The sequence below is a fragment of the Amphiura filiformis genome, chromosome 6 (assembly GCF_039555335.1).
Source record: "Amphiura filiformis chromosome 6, Afil_fr2py, whole genome shotgun sequence".
Lineage (NCBI taxonomy): Eukaryota > Metazoa > Echinodermata > Ophiuroidea > Amphilepidida > Amphiuridae > Amphiura > Amphiura filiformis.
In genome coordinates this window covers 57803968-57822180 of record NC_092633.1, presented here as the reverse complement: position 1 = coordinate 57822180, position 18213 = coordinate 57803968, and the positions used below count along the sequence as shown (strand labels likewise).

The following is an 18213-nucleotide window of genomic DNA, read 5'->3' as shown; positions in this document are numbered from 1 at the left end:
ACCTCATGTACCTAGGGTTTATATCGATCAGTCCCGTTGTTGCTATGCCGATTGGTTCAAATAGCGCGTACGAGCATCGCGTTGACACACACATGCTAAAGTGTGTGATATCGTGTCATATCAAACCAATAAGATTCAAGATTGTAAGAACATTCTCAAATGTTTAAGAATGTGGGATTGAAAAACAGGTTTGTACTGAGTCAGACTCATGAAAATATTCTTGTGCTTGGGTTATGATGGAACCAGGCTCAAGCAAATTGCTTATGCAAGCCACCTTAAAAGCTTAAATTGGGATTCTTATTCTATGCCCCCCTGAATTGAACACAAATAATTGGTACTAGCTTTCCTGCATCCATTACGGCACACAGCCCATGCCATCAAACTTGTTACATAACTGTATGGAATAATCAGTTGCATCAGCTTTGTATTACAGGTGTGAACCTAATGCCCCAGGTGCTTTTTTGCTTAGCGTAAGGAAGGAATGTGAAATAAAATATATATGAAATGAAGACAGAAGATGAAAGGAAAAGTTGTTTTCTCCAACACGGTTTTGAGCTATGGACCCCCTCGGGTGTGTAGCTTGGGTGGCCAAGCTTTTCGTACCCATATGTGTATTCGCATGATGCCGCAATCAGATCAATGTGGATGCTTGCAATAGAGGTAGTCATTGTGACGTCAACGCCGCCATCTTGTGGGTACGGAGTTCCTTGTTGCTAAGATCACCGCGTTGATGCTTGACTGAAGAGGTGCGTGACGCACTGCGACTTCCGCGTAATCGGACGGAGGCGTAATGTCAAACGCATGACATGCAGATTTCAGTACCCACAAGATGGAGGATCCGCGGAAAAGGCTTACGGCCTCTATTGCTTTATGCATCAAGGTTTTTTGATGTTTGCCAGGGTTAGGGTTAAATAACTATATGAGCTTGTCAATGTGTTTTGAATTACCACAGAAAGCTGAATTGAGGCAGCAATGGATAGATGCTATCGGAGCTCACAACATCACATCATCAGAGGCCAGGGTGTGTTCTTTACATTTTGAAGGAGGACGCAAGACTGAGAGTAGCCGTGTACCTACCATATTCCCTGCAGTAACAAAGTCTCCCGTTAAACAAGAAGCTAAGCAAAGAGCTAAACAAGTAAGAATGGATTTTAATCAACTATGAATAATATGCATGATTACTTTATCTCAAAAGTGGACAGAGGTGAATAATTGTGTTCAATAGGGAATGAGGGTAATATTGTGTTTGGTCAGAAATATATCCTAGCACCACATGGGAGGTGGAAATGAACTGAATGCACAATATCAGAATATCGCTAAAATGCATTTGGCATGCAATTGCCACTTGCTACAGACCTCTGCGAACCATGGATGGTTCTTGTTTGCAGATAGGTCCCATGGTTTAAATATTAAAAGTCTTGTGTGTGGCGTCATGTATAGGTAAACTCAGACGCAAATACATTCAATCGGTGGCAAAAGCACACAGCGACACACACTGTGTTTTAACTCTCTAACTTCTGACACACAGATGAAGTAGAAGTTATCTACATGACAAGAATGCTATTAAAACATCATGAACATGTTTCATTACCTTTTAGAAAATACCTGATCAATACCAGACTGGAACCAAGTGGAAAAAATGCCCTTCTCTATCAACCCCACAATCCAACATAGAAACGCTTCTTCATGCTTCAGATATACTCAGTCAAAGAGAGGTAAGATTCTGTGGCACACATTTTGCATAGACAATGCAGTTGTATAAAAGAAGGGAATACAAGGACAAAGAATTATTCCTTGGAATTTCATGGATGTTTTAAATAATTATAATTACAGTCTCTATTGGTACAGTGATCCCAGCAATAGCATGCAAATCTTGGAAATTTGTAGTGAAGGATATGTCTTTTGATGAAATTAACATTATGGAAATGTTTTCATATGAAAATTTACAAGAAGGGAGAAGACAGCAGTAATTTAGACAAGCTCCATTCATGCTTTTTAGGGATGGTTTCAAAACCCAACCGCCAGTTGACTGCCGGCGACCTGGCAAAAGCAGCCATTAGGGTGTGTCTATTGTTCAGAACAAATTACAGTAGAACACGATTAAAACACCAGTTCTGCTATTGCAACAGCAGGTTGACAGATGCATTGGTTTTGAATCCCATCCCTTGATGTAAGTGTCTGTACAGACAGATGTCCTCTACCATTGACTAAAATGTTAAATTACACCCTTGTTATAGGCAAAATAAATATTTCTCGATCATGAGAGTAGGTACCTCTGCGTCACCATACTTATCGTAGAATAACGCGATCGCACGAACTACACAACCGAACCTTGACCTTGCTTAGCAACGACCGTGTGATTGATCAATTCCCAAAAGCTGTGTTTGCGCCGATCTTTGCGTAGTATGCTCGACGCAAATACCTGTGCATACCTAAGTTGGCTCTCATGATTGAGAATTAGATATTTTGCCTATAGGTTGGTTTTGGTCTTATCACTTGGTTAGCGCATCTACAATTGTTACCAAAAAATGCAAAATTTGATTTTCTTATTAATCCAATCAATGATATCACCTAACAGCCCTGGGCTTGGCTGGTGGTTAACGGATGAGCAATATCGGTATTTGCCATGTGCCTATACTTAAGGGATCTGGAATGAGCGTTTCGACAGTATTTCTTGTGGGACATGAGAGCACTTCAGACGTATCGAATTGCATTCTGAATACGAAGAATGTCTTTCTGATATCAAATAATTTTCATTTTTTGAAATTCAAGATATAAAACAAATTTTATAAAAATCATTATGGCAAAAAACAGACCGAATTTTTTTTTGGGGGGGGGGAAAAATCCATATCTTCAATACAAAAGGTCAAAATTTTCAATTGATCGTCGGCTTTTCATCCCACCTACATACACTTTAAGTATAAATCATCAGATTTATTAAGTTTACTTCGAGTACTGTTAAATATCAATTTTTAATCATTTGCCATAAAATGTGTATTCCATTGCGAATTACAAAAAATCACAAAGGACATTCTTCGTATTCAGAATGCAATTCGATATGTCTGATGTGCTCTAATGTCCCACAATAAATACTGTCCAAAGGTTCATACCCCACCCCTTAACCAAATTGTGTTTTTACAATTTCATGAAAAAATTGATGTGCTAGTGTGTCAAATAAATTATGCAGTTATTAACATAAAAATATTGTTTTTATTATTGGTATTAATCAGAATGAATTGCAAGCAGAATCAAGGTCAAACACTCCACCGTCATCATCTGTAAGCAGCCCTATGAAGGGTGGTAGTATTGAGGGTGGTCATTTATTACCGGAGACTCCAAGAGGCTCATCATGTATGGTGCCTGGTTGCAACAACACTCGCAGTAATTCCAAAGGAAGACTACGATGGTATCGGGTACCAAAGGTGAGACAGATGGGAACACAAGAAGTCAAGGTTCATCCAGGGTCCAAAGTTTGTTTTGTACATTTGGAGGGGCACCAAGGCTAGGGTCACCAAGGCAAAGGTGCACCAAGGCAAATGGGCACCAAGGCAAAGGCATGGAACACCAAAGGTAAATTGCCAGTGGTGCCTTGGGTTATTTTTGACCCTGGTTCATTTGCTGGTTAATGTCATAGATTAATCAGGGAATATTCAAGTTGGAAAATGACAGAGCTTCAGCAGATTATACAGCTATGAAAGCTGCCATTACCATGTCATTGTCTATCCTGAATGACCCATAGCATACAGCACTTGGAAGCGTGTACTGAATGCTCTGCTGACACATGTGTTAAGTAATGGATGTGGTGATAGCATCCCAGCACCAATGGTGGCGCCCATATGTTTGTCCAATTGCTGGTTCCTGGTGGGTTCTTTTATTCACGCTTTGTATTATGCAAACAATAACCAGCCATGTTAAAAATGTTGTTGTAGTGGTTTTTCCTACAAAACATTGACCTTATAAGCCAACATTTAATGTGAAATGTGTTTGTGTTTACTGTGTAGGTAGTACACCACTTGAAGTCATGTACTGTATTTTGGATCACTGTATGTGATGCATATTTTTGTGTACCATACTATAAATCACTGTATTGGGGTTTTTTTTGTGTGCCACATTGCATAACAGCCTATAAATAGTTGAAGATTATTTTTATGTACAGGAAGGCAAATCAATGAGCTATTCTTCTTGAAATCTTACACCCATAAGGAAGACATGACCTTAATATCCCATACAGGGGGTTTAGATTTCAAATGGAGTCACTCGTTCAGGAAACCCCATCACACTCCCTGTGTCATGTCTTCCTGGAATTGTCAAATGTTTGCAATATTTACATTGATTGTGTTTTGTTCTATCATTATTAACAGGATGAAACGCAGCGAAAACTTTGGTTGAATGCCATTGGCTGGCCCAATGCTGTCCCCACTGACACCACTCGCATATGCTCAGCCCATTTCATTGAAGGGATATACAGAAAGAAAGGTGACAAGGCCGTACCAACCATATTCCCACCAAAGCCCAAAGACTGGCAGGAACGACACCCACTGTTTTTACAAGACAGGGTCAAAGTTGAACCAAACCAAGACATAATGCCAGTAAGTCATACTGAAATGATTTTAGTAATTATTTAAAATTTGTAATATTTGCCAGGGTAGTTTAAAATGAAAGTGTGTGGGTGTGTGCATAGGTAATTTGCTGCAAAAGGGAACATGCATATGAAACCTCACATTCCAACTGGGGAAATAAGTTAGTTAATCCAAGAACCATAAAAGAACTAGGTGTAATGTATTTGAAAGTAGGTCTTCTAATACCTTCTGAAGAAAAAAGTGAAAGAGTGCACCAAAATGATGAAATATTAGCAAAAACTTATCAACTTAATCTCCACTCCTCATCCTCATTTGAAAACCACACCCCACTGTGAAAGATCTTGGAATTCCAACCAAATTTGTCAGTTTAAATTATTCCAGGTGCAACCATTTCCATCTATAAAAAGTGGAAAAGATGTGGAAGATTTTGGAATTCCAATAAAAAATTGTCTAATTTTCGACCAAATGGTGAAAAATCAACTGGATTTTATAAATTTCAGGAATTTGCATTTGGAATTTACGTAAAACTAGCAAACATTTCCGGCTGGATCCTAAGACACAACTGGATTTGAGATGGCAGTAAAATCGTTCACAGGGGGTATGTGGATTTTAAATGGAATGGCCTAATGCTTATTCTCTATCTTTCTCCTGTTAATTACAGTGTGCAGCACCATTATCACCGAGTCAATCAATGTCTCCTATAGCCAACCCATCATCACCTAAGAGTAGCTCCCCTAGGGGAGACCAACAGCATGGTGTTCTGTCATTTGTCACCCACAATCACTTTCAGGTATGTGTGTTTTTTATCATTATCAATTATTAGGAATTATGTTGTTGTACTCTGTAAACAGTTAATATGAACATTTATTTTCCTTGGTGTTTAAATAAATAAATAAATAAATAAATAAATTTTGGATTTATAAAGCGCGTTTCTCCAGATCTTAGAGGACTCAAAGCGCTGTAATTTCGCTGCAATGGTGAATCATCACAATCAGATCGCATCAACTAGGCCAGTTGCTGCCGAACAGCGCACACCTATCCGCATTTAGATTGTAACATCCACCAATTATCTGTGCAGCTCCCCAAATTCCATTGGGTGAAGGAAGTTTTTTGATAACCAAACAACTAATCACCGATTTTTTGAAAGCAGGAAGAAACCGGAGATCCCGGAGAAAACCTGCGAGAGCGAGCATGGAATCGGGATAAACCAAGTGCACATGAGTCCTTGGGCGCGCTGGGCTTGAACCCGGGACCTCAGTGGTGCAAAGCGAGGAACTATACCGCTATGCTTAACTCGCCTCCCATTTATATCCACCCAGAGTGGTCCTGCTGGTCAGTTAATTGGTACTCTTGTTTTAGTTTGATTTTTAGTTGTATTAGGAAATATCCTTGCTCTATCTCGTGAAGAGTTAGATAACTTTAGTCAGCTCCCAGCTGTTTGTCTAGTCTCATTACCAGGCAGTTTGTGGCTCTAAGTGTAGGTTAATTATTCTGTGTTAGATTCGGATAAAAGGGAAAAAACTCAGGAACTGAAATTGACAACAGAAATATCAAATAAAATGTTACTCATAAACAGTCCGAGAAATGGTGATTCTTGATTAATTGGTATGTGGTTACGTGGACTAGAACCCCAGCATAATCCTTGTTTTGATCGCATGAAATAATAGAGCTAATTTGAAATACCCGTGGGCAAGGAACTAACTTGATATTTTCTGATATAAGAAATTGGGGGCTAATCCTGGCTGCAATGGTTATTGCAGATGTAGGCTGAGAAGGGTATGTACCTACATAGAGCTGCATCCCTGGTTGAAGCATAATGGTTGTTATGGTGTGTCTTGGGCCACAGTGGTCTGCTAATTTCCTGTATAGTGTACTGAGGCCTGTGGATTTATGGCTGTTTGTAGCGTATCATAAATCACTGCACTTTTCTTTCTTTTTTCCTAGTCAGATTTTTGCTGAATTGCCTACACTACTGATACACTGGTCAAATGCAAAAATGTATACATTCAGAAGTATTTAAATTTGTAAATCTTGGCTTCTTGCAAAATGAAATAGTTTTACCAGTCTTGTTATAATTCTACTTTAGGCTCACCCATATGGGCCAACAATGCTGCGTCCTGAGATGTTTGAACGGTCTCCCAAACAACAAGTCCCCGGTGAGAGTCGTGGTGTTACCTGCTGTATTGCCAGATGTCACAATAATACCAAGAGAACACCTGGGTTAAGGTGGTACAGGATTCCAGCTGTAAGTGGTTTTTGGTATTTTTTACTATTGTTTTACATCAGGGGTGTGAAATCTCCTCTTTTAAGCTGAATTCCTCTTTTTTGGGAATTTCTTTGAGGCCAAATTGTAGCTTTTTCTTTAATTTTCAGCCCATTTTGAGCATGTTTCATTGCTTTTCCTCTTTTTTGTACAAAGTTCCTCTTTTTTCAATAGAGGTCACTCACACCCGTTACATACATTTTCCTCTTCTTTTTAAATGTGTGACATGATCTTATCAAGCCAGGCAAAACTTGTTCCACAAGTGCTTAATAATAAATAGTACCCATGAGTGAATGATTTGGTCTGTTTGAGCAAAGAAATCACTCAATTGTCAAGGAAACAAAAACAGAAATACAACATAGATGCTGCTATGGACTGACACTTCCAAATGTAGCTAATGTTGCAAGATTCTCTGAGCCATGCTATGCAATCTTCAAATGGCCCATTGAATTATTCCAGTCGAAATCCATTCTAAGGGTGACATGACCTTAGCTGTCACACAGGGAATATGAATTTCAAATGGGGTTACCCGAATGGGTGACTTCATTTGAAGAGCTTTGTTTCAAAAACCCTTACCCAATTTTGAGAACACATAAAAAAAATCATCAAAATAAGGTGTTTTTCAATAAAAGCAATTTTTAGCGGGATGCTCATCCTACCCAAGCATCCCGCCAAAAACTGCTTTTGTTGCAAACCCCAATATATCAGTGATTTTTTTGATGATTATTTGATGTGTTTTTTTGAAACAAAGCTCTTCATTTGATATCTATACCCCTATGTAGGAGAGTAAGGTTATGTCTTCCTTTGGGGGGTTAAATGGATTTCAACTACTGTGGTCAATAGCCCAATTCAGTGAATAACTGTGGTGTTTGCATCACTGCTGAACCATACACTAAACATACTAATTTTGAAGTTGATTCTTACAAGTGCAGGATGTTCATCTTCTACTGCATATTTTCAAAATATAAAAGTTTCTGTTTGTCAATTTTCTTATATCATTTATTAGTTTTAGTAATAATTATTTGTTGAAGGTTGTCATTCATTATCATTATTAGTTACTTTATTCTGCCCTTATTCCAATCTGTTGTGATTTTCACCCTTTCTGAACATTCCAAACGCCTTTGTGATTGAATCCCCTTATGAAGTATTTATTTGATGCGCACATTGAATTTTACAGTATCACACTGTGAAGATGTGTACATCGATGATACATGATCACAGGTCCAATCATAAAGGCTTTCAGTATTTTCCAAAAAGATGAAGCCTGAGTTGCCTTCTCCATTTTGTTCATTTCAGGATCCCACAATAAGACAACAGTGGATAGACTTCATCTTTGTTACCCGGCCAGACTTTGTCCCCAAGAATCATCACAGAGTGTGCTCAGCACATTTTGAAGGTGGCATGAAGTTTTCCAAAAATAGCGTCCCAACCATTTACGATAAACCTTTCAATAGACGATTTATGCCTCCTGCTGATTATCAGCAAGGTTTAGCTCCTCCGGATGAAGGACGTCAGCAGATGGCTCAGGATCTTGATTGGCATCAGCAGAAACAGCAGCAGCTACAGCAAGTGGGTATAGAAGAGATTCAGAGACTTGAGCAACATCTTCCAAAAATGGAATTGGTTGGTATGGCAGGGGCTAGTGGGGATGCAACTACAAGTTTATATACAGCAACTCGGATAGAGAATTCAAACTCGCCAATCAGGGAACGTTCAATTCTGCCATTGACATATAGGGAAGACACAGAACCTGTTTATGTGAATCAGGATGACGTTGAAGTATCACATGAAATCAGGTAGGATTTTCTATATGTGACTGGACGCTGCGAATCAGCCGTAATGTCGGCCCCGGTCAATTTTGTTTTATTTCGTGTTTAGAAAATATATACCATAAGCTTTAAAATGGTATATCATTTGACTTCAAACGATATCCAAAAGCGGGGTTGTGATTTGTTGAACTCTGTTCCTTCGACAAAATTGTATTTTTTATCGGTTCTACATGTGTCTCTTTTTCTACATTTCTGGTAATAAATATCCAACAGTCATAATTGGCGGTCATTTCAAATCATCCCCAAGTCAACGAGGTTCAGAAATATCCTCTCATTGTTCATTGTTAATTATACATATCTAGACAAAATACAATGCTTTGTTATCTCCCACTTGAACAGGATTTAGCCAAAGCAAACAAAGACAAGAACTATTCTATAGAAATAGGTAGAAGCTTATTATCCTCTTCAGCAGTAGTATTATTGATTGATTTAAACAGCGTTTGATAAGATACTTGTCGCAACGAATTGATACACCTATGAATACGACCTTCACATACATTTTACACTTTAACTCAGAATACAATTTGCTGAGTTTACGGCTGATTCGCCGCGTCCACTCACATATGTGATAGCTTTATAATCATTTTGTGTGCAGGAGCACTAAAACTCAATGTAAGTCAGAGCCTTCAGGACATATTTGTCCAGTTTTGGTTATTTTGCTTAAATAATACAGTTTATTTGTGCAGAATAGTACATTGATCATTTAAGAAGTAAGTCCAGGAAGCTACTGGTTACATTTAAATTATGTGGTAAAGGTGTGGAAGAGTTTGTAATTATTTCAAAAACATTTTCTTTCTAACTGTAGGCCAAATTGTGTAAAATTCGACTGTATTTTATACCTTTTATCAATTTTCAACTCAAATTTAACATAAACTGGCAAAAATCGCAGTCTGGATTGAACATATGACAGTGTTCAAGCTTTGACTTGCGTTTGGTGGCCAAATGTGTGAAAAAAGTATTTAGGGGTGAAAAGAACCAAAATTCTTTAATGTTTATATGTTTCCAAGGGTAAAATATCCTCTAGTTTCAGATTATGGCACTTAAAACTCCCTATTTTTTATAGATTTCGAGAAAAAATCATTATTTTGGCCGAAAGTTGCCATTTTGGGGCGACAATAATTTTGACCTGCAAATTTCCTGTGAGTGTATGAACATGAAAACTATCAAATAATGCCTAATTTTCTATGCTAATTGTGTAACAAGGGTACAATTGTGATATTAAAAGCATTAAATGGGATCCATATATTTCTTTATTTTTGTAGCAGGGGTAGAAACTTGAGGGTTCGGGTGACAATTGATTTAGAAAAAAATACAATATTCGCATCATTTTCGATTTGAAAAGGCCATATCTCCACAATGGTATGAGCTATAGGGATGCTTTAAGTGATTTTTTGCTCAGTATTTCAATAGCTAAATGGTGATATAAACAACAAGTAAGCTACAATCCCCGAAATATGTCTTGAAACATTAAAGCGTCTTTAGGGGAAAATTAGTCCCCCCACTCCCCCGTGCAATGTTGAAACGTGCAAATGTGTTCAGTGTGTCTCCAAAGTGTCGCAACATTGAATGATGGGGGTGGGGAAGGAAAAGTGTTAATTGATGGCCCAGCTTTCTTCTAATTCCAAATATTGAACATTTTTATCCACATTAAATATACACTTTGGATTTCATTCAAGATGCCTAAAGCGTTTCAACGACATTTTTCGGGGATTGTCTGAGGCAAACGCTAAAATTAACATCTGATTTTAATCTTTTGGCTATAACTTTAAAACTACTTGATAGAATCACTCCAAATTTTCAATGAATATTAGTTAGCGCATAAGCTATGATGTGGGTATAAAATAAAACAACTAATTGTATCAATTTTGACTATATCGCCCTGCACTACAAGCAGCTTGCACCCATCACCTGTGTATGTCTACAATCATAGATTGAATACAATAGCGCTCTTTTCAAACATACTAATCTTACAGATGTGAGTGATCAGCATGATATAGTTCAATGCATAGGTACCAAGGTGAAAATTTTTCCATGACTATTCATTAATAGATAGGCTATGATGTGGGCACAAAATAAAACAACTCATCTTTTATTTAGGTAGTGGTCAAATAATTCTTTTGTACTCCATCCATTTGCATATCTTCTGGAGCGTGCCTATAGAGGAGATGATTTGAACTAATGACCTTATGTGCAAGCACTCTATAAGTAAAATACTTATGAAACGTATGAAACTTGAACGGGGTGGGGGTGTGTGTGGGTGTGTGTAGGGGTGTGTGTGTGTGGGGGGGGGGGGGGGGGTTATCTTACAATTGCTATAGTGCCCATATTCATGACCTTTAAAGATGTCCGGATCTATGTTTGTCTTTATTACAATTTAAAACAAAAACAATCAATTATCATGCCATAGATAAATTAGGGTTTTAAAACTTATTTTCGTGTTTCATAATGTCAATTGTCATGAATACAGAAGAATAGTTTATCTTACAATTGCTATAGTGCCCATATTCATAACCTTTAAAGATGTCCGGATCTATTTGTGTCTTTATTACAATTTAAAAAAAATCAATTATCATGCCATAGATGAATTAGGGCTTTAAAACTTATTTTCGTGTTTCACAATGTCAATTGTCATGAATACAGAAGAATAGTTTACTGGTTTGAATAAGTCACACACAAAAAAAAAAGAAAAAAAAAAAAGGTGAAACTGTTGAGGCTCGAACCACTAGCCTTCCGTTTCACCGTCTGAAGTACTGTCCATTACACCACGCTGTCATGTTGAAATAATTACGGGATTACGTGATATATGGGTGCGCATTGCATTCTCGTGATTATGAAAATGGTAAATCTCGACAGACGATTTACATTTGCTAAAATCAGTAAAATGTAAATAATGTTAGAGCTAACAAAATGTAAAATAGTAAAATTAGATGTAGTTTTTAACAAGCTTTCAAACAAAACACTTTACAAATAAAAGTTGACACCAAATCGGCCTAAATTATGAATTTTGTCAACGGTTTACCATTTCTAAATTAAAGAAACTCCTTGTATTAATATTCAGTATTAGGCTAGGGTAAACCGTCAAATCACTATGTGATTCAATGGGACGATTTACAATCGCACTTTTACCATTTCACGCCAAATAAAATATCAATTTTAAAGATATCTCTGCATGAGTAGGCCTACTTCATAAGCGTACTAATGCGATTTTGTTATTGGTTCGCTTTGTTTTGTTTTTTGCTCGGGGCGTTGGTCTGAAAAAGGTGAAAAAGGTCATTTTTGACTATATTGCCCTGCACTGCAGCGCTCACGCTTGATACCTATGCATTGAACTATATCATGCTGATCACTCACATCTGTAAGATTAGTATGTTTGAAAAGAGCGTTATTGTATTCAATCTATGATTGTAGACATACACAGGTGGGGGGTGCAACCTGCTTGTAGTGCAGGGCGATATAGTCAAAATTGATACAATTAGTTGTTTTATTTTATACCCATATCATAGCTTATGCACTAACTAATATTCATTGAAAATTTGGAGTGATTCTATCAAGTAGTTTTAAAGTTATAGCCAAAAGATTAAAATCAGATGTTAATTTTAGCGTTTGCCTCATACAATCCCGAAATATGTCTTGAAACATTAAAGCGTCTTTAGGGAAAATTAGTCCCCCACTCCCCGCAATGTTGAAACGCAAATGTGTTCAGCGTGTCTCCAAAGTGTCGCAACATTGAATGATGGGGGGGGGAAGGAAAAGTGTTAATTGATGGCCCAGCTTTCTTCTAATTCCAAATATTGAACATTTTTATCCACATTAAATAAGTACACTTTGGATTTCATTCAAGATGCCTAAAGCGTTTCAACGACATTTTTCGGGGATTGTAGATCTACAGATAAGGAAATAACTTGCAAAATGCTACCCCCACCCCTAAGGATTTTGAGGGCGTGAAAAAAGTCACAGATTTTGCAAAAAAAATAAGTCCTTCCAAACTGGGAGGTTTGAGGCTAAACAAAAGACATGTTGCCCTTACCAATGCCTCCCTCTAGAGCAACATGTTTTTTGTTTAGCCCTGAGTAGCCCCATTTTGAAGGACTTTTTTTTTTTTTGCACCAATTTTCGCTCAAATTTGAGGACTTCGGGCAGAAATATGCCTGTACAGTGCTATGGGGAAATTTTGAAGTTGATAATTATGCATTTTTATGTCAGATTCAGTTTCTACACAAAATTTCAACCTAGAAAATGTTCCTTTAACCCTGGAATTATGGAAACTTTCGGGCTTCATAACTGGGAAATTATTAGTCTAAAGAATATAAAAGTATACATTTTTAGACTGGAAATGACTTGCTGAATTCATCTGTGAGGTCCAATTTGGGCCAAAATGCTCATTTTGGAGAAAATCTCAAAAACAGGTTTTTTGGCCCAAATTTTTTCGTGCAACGTAACAAAAAAATTGTTTGGCCAAAACATTTTTTTTATTAATAACTAGATAAAAATATCTAGGGACTGTTTTTTTATTTTTTTGAATTTTGACCAACTTTGAGAAATTTGAACCAAAAATAGCAAAAAAATCATAAAATAGCCTGATTTTCGCCCAAATTTCAAATATTTTTGGTGAAGTTGGTCAAAATTCAAGAAAATGAAAAAACCGTCCCTAGATATTTTTATCTAGTTTTTAAAAATTAATAAAACATTTTTTTTGGCCAAACAATTTTTTTGTTACGCTTGCATCTAAAAATTTGGGCCAAAAACCCATTTTTGGGATTTTCTCCAAAATGAGCATTTTGGCCCAAATTGGACCTCACAGATGAATTCATCAAGTCATTTCCATTCTAAAATGTATACTTTTATATTCTTTAGACTAATAATTTAGCAGTTATGAGGCCCGAAAGTTTTCATAATTCCAGGGTTCAGACCAACCTTAAGTAGAATATCGTTCACTTTAAGTTCCCACCATTCTGGCCACCAAACGTAAGTCAAAGCTTGAACGCTGTCATATAAGGTGTGACTGGTATTGAGATAGATGTGCACATGTTTCATAATACATTTAATAACAATTTAATCCTTTTTTTTTCTTATTTAAATTATTTTTCATGGTAACACAGTATTCCCTTTAGTGGTCAGTTTGACAACACAAGTAAGACAGCCAATGAGGACCTTTCATTGAGTAATGTCCTGACACAAGATGGATTAGAACAAAAGAAGCGAGTTGGAGGTGGAGGCCAGTGCTTTGTACCAGGCTGCACTAATACTAGGAGACATAACCCTGGACTCAAGTGGTACCGAATTCCAAAGGTATGATGTTGCTTTGTGTCTATGAGGTAGAACCAGAAAGTCCTGACACTGCCATGTTTGCGTGTCACTCATGGAGGGCAAATAGTGTACCTTGGGATAATTTCACTATGAGCCTGACAAACTTTGATTCAAAGTGCGTTGTTGTTTGTGTTGTGAGTGTATGTCAGAAATCTGGGTTAAATGCTGATTGCGCGAACATAAACTCCCAAGCTTAATGATTTCCAGCTCTTGCCGAAGAAATGCCGGAGTAGTTGTACTTATTTTCCCCTCATGAGCAACAATCCAAAATGGCCACATTTACCACAGTGCTACACACCGGGCAATTTTGAGTCAGTACTCTTTGAGTATAAATGTGTTTTATTTTCTATTTTTAATGATTAAAGCATCTCCCTCCCTCCCACTCTGTAAAATGATGCGCTCGCCATCATGTTGCAGTGCATTCCTGGGTGCATTAATTGAGTTGTTAAAAATTACTTGTGTTCTTCTGTAATATGACTGGTCCATGTCGATCATTAACTGATCTTCACAACTGGTGGCTGTCCCAGGTTCAATTCTTGGATGCCCTTCCTCACTGACTGACATTTATTTATGTAGTGGATTGTACATATTTTATTCCATGTCTAGTTCTGGTTATCCATATGAAGTAAATCAATTGTTGTTTGTATTTTTCTTTATCAATAGGACATAGACCTAAGAACACTATGGCTTGATAACATTGGCTGTCCATATGCGGATCCCAAGCCACACAACCGTGTCTGCTCGGATCATTTTGAAGGTGGCTACAAGCAATTCAACACCAGCCTTCCAACTGTAGAAAAGTGGAGTGAAACCAGCAAACATGTGTACACAGCTAAACCTGTAGTAGACTCCAGCTCATCGGTAGTAGGGTCATCACTGTTAGCTGTGGATGATAATCCTACAGCTGTTGATGCCAGTACCCCAAGGGTAACCCCCTCTGCTGCTGAGATGCAGTCTTTAGCCGATAGCCTTACAGCTCTGGCAGCAGAACTAGCATCTAGATCTGTAAATGGCCCTATCCCAGATGGAACGACTCCCCCGCTGTCATCTGCACTTGATCAATCCGCATCTAATGACTCGTTGACATTAAACTCGGACAATCTGCCACCATCTCTGGACGTGACTACTTCACGGTCAAGATCGACTTCAAGATCCAGTTCAGTGGCAACCTATGCTTCAGATGAAGATGTTGACAGGATGCTAGATATTGATTCTAGGTTAGACAATGCTGATAATCAGACTAAGAATGGTACTGCAACTGAAACTGCAACAGTTGATGCAGCAGGTCTTCTCGAAGGCTGCAGCAGCAGCACACAATGTGCAAGTCCTACAAATAATATGAACAAAGACTTAACCCACCAGGAGCATTGTGTCAGTGACGGAAGTCTGAAAACTGTTAGTCTGGAAGATAAATTACCTGTGAAACCACCAATATTTGAAGAATCTGGAGGACAAGAAAGTACAAATGAACAGGCAGAAGACGGCACTGATAAAAACTGTTTGGATAAGGTAAGATGTAATTAGTAAACTGCAGAGTTATTGGATGAATATGTTCAATAATACAGTGGTGGTGAGCATTACAACAAGTTAACACAGGCATGATGACAAACTATAATTAGCCTTGCTTAATTTACATACAGCCAAAGGGTCCAATCATAACGCGCTGCTGTTTCACAAGTAATGAATAAACAACAGTTGGTCGTTGAGCTATCACGTATTGACCTGATGTGACCCCATGAAAGCAATCAATTTCGTATGTAAATGAGATAGAGAGAACCGCACAGCGCATGCTCATCATCAACATGGACAAACAAATGAGTTACGGACCAAGGAGAAACTGCAATCATTATTCGGGGAGGGGTGCCCTCGTCCAGGCCCGGACGAAGGCATTTATTTTATTGCAAAAACGCAAATAAATGGAATATTTTTCTTCTTTAATATATCTGTTCATAAATTGTAAAGGCCTACGGAAAAGAAAACCAATAAACAGAATTTCCAAAATACAAAAACTAGGCCTACCCATCAAGCCCCGCCGAACATTGCATCGTGTATTTAGTAAATGAACCGGAATATTTTATTTAGTTTATATTCACAGATTTTATTTCAACGTAATGTTTCCCAAATTCTAAAACTTAATTTTGGAATACTGATAATATTTCATTATTAAGTCACGATGCAAGGAAAAAGGTAATAAAAACCAGAAACAAATTGCTCTAAACTATCAATGAATATTATAGTACCATTAAAAATTGCACGAAAAGCGATATAAACCCCCCAATTGAAAGTGCGTGCTCCCAGATCGTCATTACCGCTATGTGTGTATAATGACGTCATGCCATTCATAAAATGAGTCGATCACGCGCTGCAGAGTGGGTCATTAGCATGTTATTTGATGGAATGTTTGAGATCGAAAGATGCCTATGAATATTGGACAGGTACCTATGGTAAAAATATGTCGAATGCCTTGATATTTGGCTCGAATGTGCTTTAGGGTCGACAGAAACTATTGGGCGTGTTACTATTGCTATGGAGTGGATGAGTGACACATCAATCGACTCCGGCCGTTGAGGTTTCGCTTCATCGGTGGGTGTTTTCAATGGAACTTGACCAGAACAGAGGGTGGCGAGTTGTAAAACTTACAGGTTTCAAGCAATGGGTACATGCATATTTTTTTCACAAAAGAATACATGTTTGGTATTGATGGTTAGAGGAAATATTGAATTTACATAGGAAACAGTTACTTTATCAAAAATTTGTTTCTGTTGGGAACAGGAGATTCTCAAAAATGGGGTACATGCATTTAGCCCATACCAAGCTATGCATGAAAATACGGCGTGTTATTGGCCATGTGTCATGCATTGAAGGATGTCCATTTACTTGTTGTAATGGAGGGAGGGAAAAGGAAGAGAGAAAGAGAAGAGAAGAAGTGGACACAGAGAAATTAGGAAGGTGCGAGAGAGAAGGTAGATGGGGTCAGTGGCATAGTATCATAGGGGCACGCGGGTATTGCCATGTGCTTCCTCAATCTAAGTGAAAATTTTAGAAAAATTCCATTTAGACAAAACAGCCTGTGTCGCTCCATGTTATCCCTGGCCCTGCCATTTTTGTCATAATTGCTTGGTCTGCCCAATTCCAGGCTTAATTTAATAACATTTCCTACTTTCTTCATGCATAACTTGAGGAATTTTGTTATTTCTCTGTTCAAAGATTATTTCTGTTCTGCAGAATTGGTCAATTTAATTTCCTGCAGAATGGGTTATTCCAGTTGAAATCCATACACCCTATGGAAGACATCGCCTAAATATCCCACACAGGGAGTGTAGATTTTGAAAGGAGTCACATACTCAAATAACCCCATTTGAAATTCACACTCCCTTTGTCGAAGATTAAGGTCATGTCTTCTATAAGCAGTGTGTGGAATTCAACTTGAATAGCACAATTTGTCATTTTATTTTGGTCTTGCTGATAACATAATGTGAATAACTGTATCATTTTGAAGCAATAAGATATTGCTTGCTGTACATAAATTGTATTTTTAATTATTTTACATTTTTTGCCAGGGTTCAGATGTTGTTTCATGTGTCCGAAATCAAGAGAAAATGACCCCTGCTGAGAAGATTCAATACTTGGAAGGCTTAGTACAGAGTATGTGTGAGGAACTCAGATTCAAAGAGCAGAAACTCCAGGAGAAGGTGAGCGACTTGACCTCATGTCAGCAGCAACTTCAAGAAAAGGAAGCTGAATGTGAGCGGATCAAGCGTAAATGTCTCATGATGTCTGTGCGACTCAGCAGCTTTAGGAAACTGGCGCAGTCGGATTTGTGATTATAATCATTTGGCCTAAACAAAATAAAATTATGTCTCAAAGCTGTTGTGTCCATTCATTTTTGCAGTGCGCATTTGTTTCTTATGGTTACCTTCAGTTTTCAGAGATTTGACTGTTCAAATTGGGGGAAATATTCTTTTAAATGAATTAAATAAACAAGGGGAAAATTGCATTTTGCATTGGATTCGGAAATCTTTGCAAGCTTTGAGACAGACAATTTTTTTTTTATTTTGGCCTTATTAATTATAACAGAGACTTTCATTATAACAGTAATAGTTCTTGTTTGGATGTAGTACTAGTATTAGATATTAAATTTGGCAATCCTATAATCACCACACCACTGAGCTTCGGCCATTTCAAAATGAACTGATTATGAAGAGTGATCAAAAACAGGTTGCAAGTAGGTAAT

General features: G+C 37.7%; 2 protein-coding genes across 2 annotated transcripts in view; both read left to right on the top strand.

Moving 5' to 3' along the window:
• The window catches only part of LOC140155710 (uncharacterized), a 12581-nt gene extending 11443 nt beyond the window's left edge, over positions 1-1138 (top strand). Inside the window, exon 9 of the mRNA XM_072178644.1 lies at positions 953-1138. The gene's annotated coding sequence lies outside the window, so the exon portion shown is untranslated. The remainder of the gene's footprint in view (positions 1-952) is intronic.
• Positions 1-18213, top strand: part of LOC140154653 (uncharacterized) — an 18614-nt gene extending 401 nt beyond the window's left edge. The window contains exons 2-11 of the mRNA XM_072177219.1: positions 953-1138; positions 1599-1715; positions 3231-3422; positions 4362-4589; positions 5242-5370; positions 6667-6825; positions 8140-8639; positions 13772-13961; positions 14643-15488; positions 17540-18213. Of these exons, the coding sequence (XP_072033320.1) occupies positions 953-1138; positions 1599-1715; positions 3231-3422; positions 4362-4589; positions 5242-5370; positions 6667-6825; positions 8140-8639; positions 13772-13961; positions 14643-15488; positions 17540-17803 (2811 nt within the window). The 3' untranslated portion in view covers positions 17804-18213. The remainder of the gene's footprint in view (positions 1-952; positions 1139-1598; positions 1716-3230; positions 3423-4361; positions 4590-5241; positions 5371-6666; positions 6826-8139; positions 8640-13771; positions 13962-14642; positions 15489-17539) is intronic.